The sequence below is a fragment of the Macadamia integrifolia genome, chromosome 10 (assembly GCF_013358625.1).
Source record: "Macadamia integrifolia cultivar HAES 741 chromosome 10, SCU_Mint_v3, whole genome shotgun sequence".
NCBI classification, from domain to species: domain Eukaryota; kingdom Viridiplantae; phylum Streptophyta; class Magnoliopsida; order Proteales; family Proteaceae; genus Macadamia; species Macadamia integrifolia.
Window position 1 is genome coordinate 19,988,251 of NC_056566.1, and position 14,589 is coordinate 20,002,839.

The 14,589-nt window shown below is 37.1% G+C and overlaps 1 protein-coding gene across 1 annotated transcript; it reads right to left on the reverse strand.

The window, feature by feature from the left end:
- Nucleotides 1-817: 817 nt before the first annotated feature.
- On the reverse strand, nt 818-13,927 carry LOC122091999 (PITH domain-containing protein At3g04780). Its single transcript, XM_042662274.1, has 8 exons — nt 13,727-13,927; nt 13,510-13,596; nt 13,279-13,402; nt 11,718-11,766; nt 11,561-11,618; nt 11,404-11,450; nt 11,219-11,296; nt 818-1,088 (listed from the first exon to the last, which is right to left on the reverse strand). Exons 1-8 carry the CDS (start codon nt 13,763-13,765, stop codon nt 1,034-1,036), a joined length of 537 nt encoding a protein of 178 aa, XP_042518208.1. The 5' UTR covers nt 13,766-13,927; the 3' UTR covers nt 818-1,033.
- Between the last annotated feature and the right edge of the window lie 662 nt (nt 13,928-14,589).

Consider the following 14,589-nt stretch of genomic DNA (forward strand, 5'->3'; position numbering starts at 1 on the left):
TTACTCCTTTTTTTTATTACCTTTTTACCCTTGGGTTGTACCAATTGATCGGGATCATTCTAATCTAACCCCAAGTTTACATACCATGCTAGGACCCATGCATCATAGTAGTAGTGAAAGTAGTGAATCACTTGCCCGAGAACATCAAACCAACATGGTTGGCTACTGCTTAGCACAGTTGGTGAAGTTGTGGTGGGTGTAGCCCCCAGTGAGGTCTTCACTCGAGTTCAAACGTCCCCCCCCCCCCCCACTTCTATAACGTACCCATCTAAAAGAAGACAGCATCGTCAAATTCCCGTAAAGGGACAAGAACGGAAATACAAAATTAATTCTCTCTCCATGATCGAAAGTAGCAAGCAAAGCCAACCTGCACGAAAGCCTCTCTCACAGTCCCAAGTAAAGAGCACCACCAGCAACAAGCAAGCCAGCGGGAGCAACGAGAAAGCTTCAAAGAAGTTAAGGAGTCTTTTTTTTCTTTTCTTTTTTCATATAATAAGAAAGCAAAGGGTAGAAAGCAGAAAGCACAAAATTCGAATAGAAGGAAAGAGAAAATGAAAGCCGGATTCTTTGACTCTCAGGTGAAATCCCAGATCTGCCCCTCCATCAAAAGTTTCAAATGGCGTCATATATAGTCATAGACAAAGACTATTGCCAGTGTGCAACAATACTTAAGCCGCCGATAGAAAGGTGATCATAACTTTGTAAAGGAACAGATCTTCACAACACTGATTATGATTCTCTGAAGGACAAGACCACAAGGCTGCTATACAAACATAACACTGAGAAACCAACTCGACCAAAAGGAAAGAGAGAGGGAGACCATAAATATCGTGTTTTGTTTTTCCCATTTTCTTCAGATAAAAGACGACCTCTTCAGGCCTTCTAAAATTAAGATAAATCAAAAATTCATATATTAGTATCAAGAATTCAAGAGAACTACAAGAGAGAGAGAGAGAGAGAAAGAGGATGCAGTGTTCCCCTCTGCTCTGATAACAACTGAAAGTTCAATTTTCTCTTCCACTTGTCCATTCTCTCAGTGACCATGTTCGTCGATCTTCTTCAACCCTTTCATGTCCGTTGTTTCAACCCTGCGTCACATTAGAACATGGGTTTTACATCTATGGAAGTCCCTTTCATAAATATGTGCAAATCCACTAATCCACAATCTTACCAGACAAGCACAAAACAAGAAGATAAGCAGTCAACGCAGTTTGTGACCATAATTGGAACAGATTCAGATCATATCATTACTCTTTACTCATATACAAAGTTCCAATCAATTACATATCTACAATATCTCATCTCAATCCCTGATCCATTGCAACTCATGATATTACAGTCAACAAGTTGGACAGTATCAGGATCAGAAAAATGACGCCATGATAAAGTCATAATGGCTTTTTATGCTTACACCATATAATGCACATTTATGGAAGAGGATCCGTCACCACATATATCAACATAAAAAGATGCATCCGAGCAGAAGAGGGAGGGGGGAGAATAGTACCTTGTTAGAATAATTACTGCTGCTACACCAGACTTTTACAGATCAAATCAAAGGCATATATCCAAATCCAGCATTACAAATAGAATTTCTCAGCAGCCATGGATGGTCTTTATGCGAGGTATGGACATAACAGTCCACCCAGAAGTGAATTAACAACATATTTAAGGCCTATTTGGAAGAAAAGAAAAAATTTGAATTTCCCTAAACATGATGAGATAGACACATAAACTAATCATTATTGTCATCATTACTTTTGTCCTATTATGTTTTCTTTTCTTCTTACCTTCCCAACATTGCGTGTGTTTTGTGTTTTTTCAATGCAACGAAAGAAGAGAAAAACATAATATGATAAAAGTCATGATGACACTAATGATGAGTTAATGTGTCTACCTCTCCTCCTTTTCAAATAATTTATATATTTTTTTCTTTTCACCAAATTATCCAATATATATGTACTATTATCACCCAAAGTTACCAACCCAATTTTTTCTTTTGACCAAATTACCCAATATATATGTACTATTATTACCCAAAGTTACCCACCCAATATTTTCTTTGACAAAATTACCCAATATATATGTACTATTGAAACACCCTACCATAGTGTGTACCCTCACCTGCATATGGATTTGACATTTTTATCCCCAACAATTGTAGTAAAAGTGTCCAAAACAATTGTTAATCATGCGTACCAATGGTTGTTGTCATGGTGTCTAGGTGACCAAGGTGTTGGAGGGAGCTTTGACACAAGGCAACACCACCAAGGCGGACGCCTACGCAACAACGGCTCCAGGACACCAAGGCAACGCCTTGACAATTGTGTGCCACATGTTACAGCTGCCCTTCCTCCCTCAGACTTGATATGATTGTCTGCCACACCCGTGCTCACGTGATTAACACTTACGGACATTGGTTAGGGATAAAAATGTCAATTTTTTACATAGGTGGGGCTGCCATAGAGAGGACAGTTTTGGGCATTTTAGTAATACACACCTTTAATTTGGGTAATTTAGTAAAGCAAAAGATGGGAGGATGATCTAGTAAACTGAAACCTATTTTTAGGCAATCTGAAAATTTTTCAAATATTTTTATATTCTCTCAAAGGCAAACTTGCAAAAACTATTTCCAAAGTGTTGTATCAATCAGAAGGGGAGGTGGGGGGGGGGGTGAGACAATCACCTGAACGGGTCTACTATTTTCTTGCTATTCAGTTTGCTAAGCATTTTAATAAAATGCAAACCGGAAAAATACTGGAATGAAATCTCAGGGAGAGCTCAACCCTTCTCAGAACCAGTGACAATCAAACATGTGGCATGAGTTAAAAGAACTACAGTTATGTCCATTCCTTTAATCTGAGAACTTCCTATACCAAAAATTATCCTCTTAATTTCCCTGACAAAAAGAATGCAAGTCTCCTCTAACCAATATGTAGAACCCTCATCAACATCAAGTTTTGATGGCATCGCAAGATAAGAGAGGGCTAGCTGATGAATCTCAAACAGAAACAACTCCACATAGCTTTATTCAACCTTCTAATCTTCAGACCAAAAGGCCATCCCCACAACCAACATGCTATTCCATATGTTCTTTCAGCCTTAACAAAGCAAAGTTGAAGACCAAACATGTAAAACTTCAGGGAAACTTCTATCATACCAGAAACACATACGAACCACAAAAATATCAGAATCTCCATGCCACATCCATAAGAAACAGAATCTCCCGTCAAAGTTGTGCCAATTGTCCCATCAAGTGTAAGGATTAAGGAGCACAGAATCCTTGCCTTACAAAAGTACAAGAAGCTCACAGGCACTTGAGTAAAGCCCAGCATAAGGAGAAATTCACCAGGTATGGGTTTCCACCCCACAGGACTAGCATCATGTTCAACAAGTAAAGGTTTAATTTTACATGTAGTTAGATCCTTAAAGTTCAGACTTAATGAGAATCAATATACATTTCAAGTTACAGACCAACGGCTACCTGCTCACCCCGTTTCAGAACCTGCAGATCCATTCAATCTGAAATTCCACCCCAAACTACCAAGATCTGATCTTCTCTGTCTAAAAATACCAATACCAATATCATTTTAGGCTCTCCTTGGTATAGTTTATATTTCTATTTATCTGACACATTTCTATTTTTGCAGGTGTTTGGTATAATTTCTGGCCCTTATTTCTAAAGGGTGTACTCTGGAGAGGCTGTTTCCTGACTCGAACCCGCAACTACTAGGTTACAATGGAGCAACCTTACCGCCATGCCAAACTTCTGGCCTTTATTTCTCATAAATATAAATCAAATAAATTACAAATCATAAATAGCTGAGGAGCTGTTTTCTATTCGTGGCCACAAACTATTTATTTTGGTTTATAACCTAACTTTAAATAAGCACATGCTGTGGCAGCTCAAAACCAATGATAGGTAGGTAATTTCAGAAGTTCTTATAAATCCTTCATCTGACAACCATCCTTTTTCTGCCAGCGACCCGCCTTGTACTCTCTCTCAAGAAATGCATGGACATGTTTATGATGCATATAAAATATGGTTTTGAAGCACAATACACCTTATTATGCAATATAGTGATGCAGATATATATATATATATATAAATATATATAATCTAGTGATGCATAACCCAAAACAAACAAACAAACAAAAGAACAAAAACAAAAACAAAAACAAAGACAAAACAAAAAAAGAGATTTGCAACTTTACTGCTTTTCAAACAAATCTATTTTCGATCCATTATTTGAACATTGTAAATCCCCAAAACATGTTGAAATTGTGAATAATAGTCATTTAAAAAAATAAAAAAAATAAATAAAAAACAACCCTCAGATGATTTCCTTTAACTCATGCTAAAGAAAAAAACAAGTTTCCAACTCCATCGGTTGCTCTCAATTTCGCAAAGCTATTCTGTTTTCCAGGTTTGAGGGATGCATATCTTACCTGTATCGGATTGTATCAGTTGATACAAACATTTAAAAAAGTTTATATATTTCATATAGGACTGTATTCTATCAACACTGACCAATACCATTACCAATACCGATACATATTAGTCGAAACGATACGGTCTGATGCTTAAAATCCTGCTCTCGAACTCTTCTATTCAGGTTTCAGGTTTCAAGGAAAGCATCATCTGTTGGGTTCGTTTCAGGCTTCAGGGAAAGCACACTAGGAAGTGAATAGATGGGATTGGACAGTTGAGTAACTCAAGATCTTGCAATGTGCTTGGGGATTTCAAGGCAATGATGGACATTTCAACGTTGTCGGAAAATTTGACAAGCGGAAGCGAGATGAGGTGCCTGAAGGGCTTTCCAGAGTCGCAGAGAGTGGTATTTTGGAGGGAGGGCCAAAAGAAGGGATCTTAGGCAGTTGAAATGTTGAGGAAATGGAGGGCCTGCAACTGTTTGGCAGTTGGGTTGCTGAGGGAACAAAGGACCTGTAACTGTTTGGGGTCAATTTTTGAACGAACAGATGAAGCCAGTGAAGGAAGAGATGGGGATGGTGAAGGTCTTTTGGGTCTTGAAGGTGAAGGTGAAGGTGATTTTATAAGGGAGATGTCTGGTGGCAATGATTCCAGTGTGTGGGAAAGCACAGTAGGAGATGCTGATGTTGTGGGATAGGAGGAAGATTATGATGAAAAAGGTTGAGAATTTGGGTTCCATTGCTCAGACACATGGAGAGAAGAGTGTTCTATATCCCTGATGAAGCTCTGAGAGAGAGAGAGAGAGGTTTGGATAGGATTCTATGGAGTAAAAACAGAGGAGTGTTTCTTATTTGAATATGGCAGAAGCCCTCTTGGAAGTTATCGATGGAAAAGCAGCTCACTTGAAGATGATGGCAGCTTGGGGACCATTGGAACTATTCAAATGCCCCTTGATTTGGATAATATAACACAATGAACTGTAAATAACTTGCATTCAACGAATGTATTATCAGTAATCATCTATTAGCTGAGCCCTCAAGCCCTTTGTTTTCCAAGGAGGACCTTTCTTATTGCAGTCAGAATTTCATTGGATGCCATTAAAAGAGAGCAGCTCTGATCAGTGGATGATCTCGTTAGTTCCTAAGAGGAGCTATTTAACTTTTCATAGTCACCTTTAAGAATCGTTATTGAGTGATCATTTGGCGTTTTGAAGAAGTGCTTCCCAGTTTTGAAGATGATGCCTTCATATGGTTCGAAGATGAGCTTTGATTGTGATTGCCAATGTAGCTATACACAACTTTATTTGAAAGCGAGCGACATCAAATTAGCTTTTTGAAAAAGCAAAGAGAGGAGAGTTTGATGATGAATGTGAAGACAGAGGTAACGATAAAGACGAATGACGATGATGAGGTAGTGAATATTACAACTGTGGTAGGTGCAAGGACTTTAAACTCAAAATCGGGGATCAAATCAGTCCCTACCATTCCGATCCAGATCGAATCAGAATCGGTCCCAAAAACCCTAGAATCAGGTTTGGTTACTGCTGATTCGACCAATCTGATTCCGATTCTTAAAATGTTGGGTAGGAGAACCTTATTAGGATTGATGACGTAAAATGTATCTGTTGTGTATCTTCTATTTTTCATGTACATGTAAGGTATGGTTTTATCAAAGAATATTATTGATGCAGTTTACATCTTTTTATTTTTCATGGAAACAGATCCCCACGGCGCTGGAGTGGGGATTCCTTCACACAATCTCTCCAATAATGAGACGTGCGGCCCACACTGCCACTCTTCATATAACTATTTGATCCTTTGGCCAACCAGCAGGACACCCACTTTGTGTACTTTGGAGTAGGTCCCAATCTGGGGTGTGGGCCCCGTTGTTCAAATATACTATAGATGGATTTCCTAGAAAGTAATATCTTCAAGAAAAATTTCAGGGTTATAAAATATATTCTGCACCTAAGCATACCAAACATATTTCTCATTATATAATCTATTATTATTTCTAATAGTAACCAAACAAATTATTCATTTAAGGTCCATAAATTATCATTAATGATTTTCCATAAATAGTCATAAATACAAATAGAAATTATATAAAAAAGAACCTTAGTTTAACTAATGGTTTCTAAAAGCCCAAGGATTAGGTTCAAAAACTCCGCTGAAAACCAGAATCGCAGCGAAGAGAAAAGATCAGATTCAACAAAAATATGATAACTAATGATCAAAAGTTCAGATTCAGGGAATATTCGGATCAAAGGTCAGTATATAGCAGGGAACAATCCCTCAAAAGATGACTCAAATCCAATGGTTGATCTGGATATACAGAGGAATCCTACTGAGGGTAGGACTCTTGATTAGGGTTTCCAAATCAATGCATATATCTCAGAAACCAAAACAGTATTTAAATGATGATCAATCAGCAACCCAAAAGTAAGCATTAGTAACTATCAAGCTAGAACAAGAAACCAGAAAGGACAGAAATAGAAACCAGTTCTGAGAATTCCAGGAATTTGAGTAGCAATAGGACCCTATCAAACCATGATTAAAATCAGATTCTGAAACCGTAGGATGGTTTAAAATGAAAATCTGTAGTTTGATTTAAGAACTGAGATGTAAACAATGAGAAACCCTAGAGGGTGGACCTCAGCGCAATGCTAAGATTGCTCCATTGTGACCTAGTGATCGCAGGTTCAAGTCAGGAAACAGCCTCTCCACGAAGAAGGGGTAAGGTTGCGTACATTATGACCCTCCCAGACCCAACAGTGGTGGGAGTCTCATGCACTGGGTGCACCCTTTTATGTAGACAATGAGAAACACAAATTTTCAGCAACTAAAACATAAAGAATAAATGAAACAGAAACCCACAAAAAACTAACCTGAATCAGTGATGGATAGACTAAAAGAATGGAGGAATGAAGAAAGATATGAACCAAGCATCCCATTTGGAACTAGGCCGACATCTCATCAACCATCCTTAGCATCCCACAACAGAGCATTCGAATCCCATGGAACATAGAGGTAGCAAAAGCTAATTTTATTCAATAGCAAAACCATATGGAGCTCTGACTCTTACATCAATATATATATATATAGAGAGAGAGAGAGAAACTAAAAGTGTACCTGTAATAGGAAAGGAAAGTGTGCTTGAAATAGAAAAAAAAATAGGAAACTCTATCCATGGAAGGAATAGATGTCTCTCATAACTAAACTCTATCTTAACTAGTTAGAACATGCGTCCCACGTGATTAAAACTCTATCCAATGTAGGCATAGGGGCTCTATTCATACAAGACTCTACCCTAAGGTCCCTATTGATGCAGATAATTCACTAAATGAACTTATTTTATTGCAAATAAGCCTTAGGTTGGGTTATGTATGTGTTGGGCCTTTGATCCCATTGGTTTTCTTTGTAATGGGCCACTTTAATGGGCCTAAAATATGGGTAGAAAGTAAGAAACGGGATTTAATTCCTTCGTTTAGTTAGAGTCCTATTTTGAGTCTATTTCCTTTGTTATTTCAGTTTCCTAGTCAGTTTATGTTTTCCAATTAGTTAAGAATTGGGTTAGGCCTCTCATTTTTAGTGTTTGAGTCAGTTTTGACTCTTCTATATAAGTTTGTGAGGGGCTACAACATTGAACACCAATTTGATTGAATGGAAAAAAAAAAAAAAACTGTGCTAGAAAACTGTCAGATGCAGTGTTGTAAGAGACAGCTTAGGTGAGATGCCCTAGGGAAAGTGATATACTCAACCCAACCTATTCCCCTAACCCTATTCTTCCCTTCATTCTCTTCTTTTTATTTTGTTCATACTATCTGTCATACTATCTGATTTTTACTGAATTTACTAAAGATCCTACCTAGGATTGGATCACTTGTGATTCGATCTTACATTACCTATCCTTGACAACCAAGAAAAAAACAATTACTTGATGAAGTAAAACACTCAAAATAAACTAATAAAGTAAATCCAGTATTCCTACCTCTTACCCATAATGTAGGCCCATTAAAAATGACTTATTACAATGAGAACGCATTGGACTAAAGGCCCAACACATATATAATCAAACCCAAGGCTTATAATCTTATTAAACAATTTGGTTAGCTAAGATGAACCACATATTCCTAAGCACTTCCACACTTCCATTGGGACCCCATTTGGAACTAGTAACTTGTCTACTTTCATCCTTCTTAAAGCTTCTTTTACGTTAGGCACCTTAACTTTTCATATATATATATATATATATATATATCTATAACATGTGGTGTATTGATGGGTAATGCAGTCTTTTAGGCCACTATTACTCGGAATGTCTCCATTTAGTAGGTTGTAGAAATAATATTTTCATCTCCTTAGTCTCCTCATCCCTTATATTACTTTACCATCTTCGCTTTTAATACATCCAATATGGTCGAAATCTCATCTATTCCTTTTCCCTCATTTTATATGTTTTTGTTCAGATTGTTATAAAAATTTTCATATTTCTTTGCCCTTGTTTTTTCCCACAATCTTCTTATCTTCATTTTCAAAAAATTTATACCTTTTTAAAAACCTCTACATTCTTAGTCATTTGTCATGTCTTAAAATTAACTTTCTTAGTCTTAATGGATCCTTGAACCTCATCATCTACCACTAAGTCTCCATGGAGGAATGACGTTATCCTTCCGATTCCCTGGAAGAATGGCGTTTCCTTGTTTGACCACTTCACCAGATTTCAAAATGTCTCTTTTTAAGTTCCACCAACTTATCCTAGGGCAAATAAGCTCATTTTTCTTACCAATTGGCGTAATAAGACACACCCATGACCACTAATCTATGTTATGTTGCTAGCCTCTCCCTTGGTATAACCTTACAATCCTTGCATAACAACCTATTTGAACTTCTAATTAGAAAGAAATCTATTTGCTACTATGATGCCCACTCTTGAAGGGTAACTAAATGCTCCTCTCTTTTCAAAGTAATTGTAAGTCATAGCAAAATTTAGAAATAAAACCCTTCCTCATTCCTCTCTTTAAAACCATATCCTCCATGTACACCTTCAAAACCTCTATGATCTTTCCCACAAAGTCTATTTAAATTACCCTATATAATAATCTTTTCTCTTAAACTAAAAGCTTGCACTAATCCATCCATGTATTCCCAAAATTGTAACTTACCATATTCATCCAATCCTGCATGAGAGTGCCATAAGCGCCAATTATATTGACAACCTCTTTCTCCAACACAAGCTTGATGGATATAATAATCTTATCACCAAGTCTTTTAGCACCCGCCACATCAATTCTTTAAATCTTTATCCACTACTATGTCCACTCCACTTCTATTACTTTCATCCCCTTAATACCAAAGTTTAGGGTCATCCAACTCCTTAGCCTTTTTTTTTCCCTTCCATCTAGTCTCTTGTATACAAGCTATGCTAATCCTTATCCTCATAACATCTCAATTCTAGACTCTTACCCATTAAGATCCAATGTTCCAATACTAAAAGCTTCAATTTGGCTTCTTGCTCTTGGGCATATCCTCACAACTCACGGGGTGCCAATCTTAACCATTGGGGTCTGGGGGTATAGCATCAACCGCATACTTTTTACATGGAAAAACCCAAGAAACCATGAACACCTTACATTCAACTGAAGGACAAGCCCAAAGTTTTGGACCATATGGCCAAATACCTAACTGTGTCATCTCATTTCAAGTTCATAACAAACAATACAACCTACCACCTACAGATCAAGCAAAGGAGGAATAGTCATCTAACATTTCATATTAACCTCATTTGCTTGCAAATTTGGAAAGAGAAAAACCAGATCTGCTTTACAAATAAAAGATTAACATGCAAGAACCTAAACTTGGCATGAATAATAGCCCAATGTTTGGCAGTTAGCACATCTCAAACTATTCATCTAAAGCATTAACTAATTAAAGAACGGCTAAACATAGTAAATATGGATGGCTTAGCTAATAATACTCACCGAGAGTGATAACAGTGGGAGCAGCAAAGAAATTCAGAGATGTAAGATGAGTCTCCATTGCAGCATACAAAGAGTAGTTGGGAAGGACTACTAAAACAGTGGCTGAACCTAAGGCTGTTAAGAAGCGATTGGTGCAGCCATATATTTAGATATGTGGAGAGCTACTTAATAATTTAAAGATAAATGAGAGTGTATTGAAGCTTGAAGATACTGTGATACCTAGGGTCTCTAAGTAATAACTAAAGAACCCTTGAACTAGCTAATGGTGTCACTATTGTGACTGAATAAATTAACGGTTTGATGTTATTGCAAGGGGGACTACCATTGCATGGTGTTCTATATAGAAACCAATGAAATGGTTTACCTTTCTCTATTACCCAAGAGGGTGGCGGAAGAAAGAAAATAATGCAATCTGAAAATCTAGATTATGGATCTCAGATGCAAGCAGATCCAATGATCACATCTATAATCAGATTTGAGATAAAATAAGCAACTGCTTTGTTAAGAGAAGAAATCATATCAATAGACGGGGAGGGAAAAGAGAGGAGATCGATCTTTTTGGGAGGAAGAAGAGAGAAGAAGAGAACAAAGGAGGATAAGAAATAATTTGTGGGATGCGAATCTCGTAGGCACTGCTCAACAGCACCAAAGCTCTTTAAAAAACTCGTATTCTTTAATCAAATTATCTATAATGTAGATCTAAAATAAACAAAATCTAAGACAACCCATGATCAATGCAAAGATGAAGAAAACGTACATCTTAAACAGTGAAAAAAAAAAAAAGATAGTAGAAAGAATATACTTACGTTGTTCCATAGAGAACAATTTTTTGAACTTTTGTGATGTCAGCACCAGACTGGTTGTCCTCAATAAAAATTGTCAAGCTGAACCAAATTTATGTCAGCTACATCAATTTACTTCCCTGTAATATATTGCCACATGAAGGAAATAGTTGGGAAAAAATACGGCAACACAGAAAGATCACACTTACCTACGAACATTCTGAAACTTAACATACTTTAAGATAACTGGCTTGCCCTACAAAATCAAACAGAAATTGTTGACAATGATAACAAATTCATTTTAAAAATCCATTTGACGACTGGAACAGCTGCTTTAACAGTGGCATTTGGACAGAACATCCTTACCTCAAGATTTTCTGTGGACAGCACAGCAGTGTCACTAGGTGGGAAATCAGAAACATTACTGCAGAAGTTACCAGGAGAAATTAAGAATGCATAAATGACGGAAACATGTATTTCAATCGGAGATTTTGTTTATAAGAATAATCATCCTTCAAGTTACCTAAAACCCATATGTTCCTTGTTTGCAAAGAGTTTCACATTCTTAGGACCTAGCCATACAAAGAAAACACTCGTATGAGTATTTGCAAATGTAGTCACCAGTTCCAGTACAGCTTAAACAGATCTCTTGAGCAAAACAAGTATACCAAGGCATCAACAACAACATCGACTTCAAAATTGATAACCGTAGAAGTTCAGAGCGAAGTCTATTGTTTGAAAGTGTATGAGGGATTTTTCAATGAAGTAGCTCCCTTTAGAGCTGCACCTACATCTTGTACCTACTACAAAAATTAGTGAAGAAAGTCCCTCAACAGTTTTCTCCCTAAACAATATATTAACTCTTGACTATTTGATTTCTATGGGCTCCATCACTCCAAGCATGTTACATGTGTGCAGGTCACAAGAAATCTGCTATGGTGGTTGGAAATTTTTGGTTCTTTGGGTTAACTTTTGCAATGCCAAAGGAAGTGGGTGGTCTCTTACATGGTTGGAGGTTCATAGTTCTCAGACCCGGCAGAAGAAACTATTGGGCTTTGATATAACAGCAGTTTAGCCTGTTATTAGCTAGAGTGGCCAGGGTTTTAACAACAATATGCTTCTAGTTCTAGGTTATGGGCAGCTTCAAAAGCAAAGGGACTAATCATCTTTTGTTCACCTATTTGTAAAGACTAAAGAATTTAGACGAAAGGACAGCACATATGCACCCACTAAATATAAAAAATTTCCTGCAAAGAGGAAGTTTAAATAGAGAGGGAAGGTGAAGAATGATTTGCATGGCCAACTCCAAAAAGTTGGGATAAGTACTAGTCAATATTGCTTCTCTCTAAGGTTACACAACAAGGACACTTAGTTTCATACCTTTTCAAAGAGATAATGACTAAACCAAGTAACCAACCAAGATTTATCAATTGAATCAAGTATCAATCACCAATGACCAAAATTTGATCAGTTGCTGTCTAAATGGAAGGCCAAGAAATTAATGTGCATATCCATCTGCATCTCCATGTTGATGATTTGACCCTCAGTCAATTGAAAGTAAAGAAGAACATTACATTTAATGATTTTAAGAGTTTCAAAGTGTATGTGGTAATTAGGTTCCCACTTAAGATTATCCTAAACAAACTGAAATTTTATTCCCCCACACCCCCACCCCCCAAAAGAAAAAGAAAAAAAAGATCCCGATTGAAGTCTTTAGGTAAATAGAATCCACTATTTAAGAGAGAGCTAATGCATATAAGATTTGTTCAGACTTTGGACTCGTTTGTTTCTCACTTCTTGCCAACGCTGGACATTCACACTTGGGTAATTTCACTTCAAGATTTTATTTGAACAGAAAGCATAGTACCAAAGCAAGTAAAGGATGAGAATTATTTCATGCAAGGAAAAGAACGCAAATTCACCATAATATGAATAAAGGAAAAAGCAAGCAAATGAACAAACAATCAAAATACAGTCAATCAATACTAATTACTCCAGCCGAGAGACAAACAACATTATCAAAGAAAAAATTGAAGAAGCAAGAATATATAAACTTTTAAAGTAAAGAAGAACCTTATAATTACCTTCCTCTTCAGGACCCTTGACAACGATAGAATGCAGCTTAATGACCTGGGTGAAAGGAATATAAATCAAGAGCTGTTCATCCGCATCGCTCTCCAGATACAAACCCTCGTCTTCTCTGTAACCCTAAAAAGAGCAGACAATAAATTGATCAAAATCCAAAAGTACAACAAATCAGGGAAACAAGAAGCACAAAATAAAATATCAAAGAATCAATATATCCGATAAATTACCTGTTTCAGGGCATTAACGAGGGAATGACTAGAGTTGTAGTTGAGACATTCAATACTACTCCAATCTACAAAGTCCAATAGATCAACCTGATAGGAAGATTAGCATAAAAAATCAAACAAATTTGATTTTGGTCAAACCAAAAAGAAGAAGAACATTGAGAATCAGTACAGAAACAAGGCGAAGGAGGAAAAGGAAAAGGTGAATTAGGGTTTTTACTTGTGCTCTTTGGACTGCAGTTGTTGATTCCGCAGACATGGCGACAAAGATAAAGAGGACTCACAGAGAGGAGGAGAGAGAATACGAGAGAGAAATCCAGAAATTTTGGAAAAGGATACAAATAGTGGGGTTGGACTCCGCTACATTCTCTCCTTTTATAGCGTGAGGAGCTCAACGAGGATCTTTGTCTTTTTTAAGTCTTTGGAACAACGCAATCCTAAATTGGGGAATAAGGAAGAATGTGGTTAGTACGGAAATACGACCCGCATGCCAGTTCCAGTTCGAAGTCCAACTTTTGGCCCAGTCCGGCTTGGCCGGGCTTCATTTTCACCCCAACTTGTTCTGTGGCCCATTTCATTGCTACAAGTTAACCACCGGCTCGATGAATGAATAGTGACATGGATTGAGTAATCGAATCGTCTAATTCGAATCAGAAGTGACCAGTCAGATCCTGGTTTTGGTCTATTGTTGCAACCCCCTTTTGAATCATTTGTTATTCTTGTTTGATCTTCACTTTTTGTTATTATTTTTATTCTTTTAAGGGCAAGTGTTTTCTGTGTGAGAACACCCTCTGGCCGAGACCCAAGGTGTACAAACATAAGAGGGATACGGTGATCATTTTACACCCCTATATGTGTAGTGTAGAGACCATTCCATGAAAAAAAATTATCCCTTCTTTTAATTAGTAAAAAAAAAAAATTTGGAAAAAGGCTGCCCACTATAATATGAAGTTGATAATAACCCCATGTTCCCTAATCCCCTATAGATACCATCTGAATCCCTCAGTTACCTGATCCCTTGACCTGGGCATGGGAAAAATCGGTCCAAAAATCAATGTGATATATCTATTGTAATAAAATCTC

Excerpts from the sequence above, each read along its gene's own strand:
- LOC122091999 (XM_042662274.1), bottom strand. The coding sequence starts at position 13,765 with ATGTCTGCGGAATCAACAACTGCAGTCCAAAGAGCACAA. Across the intron at positions 13,597-13,726 it reads CTGCAGTCCAAAGAGCACAA|GTTGATCTATTGGACTTTGT; the intron begins GTAAAAACCCTA and ends TCTTCCTATCAG. Across the intron at positions 11,767-13,278 it reads CAAGGGTCCTGAAGAGGAAG|GTCCTAAGAATGTGAAACTC; the intron begins GTAATTATAAGG and ends TTGTATGGCTAG.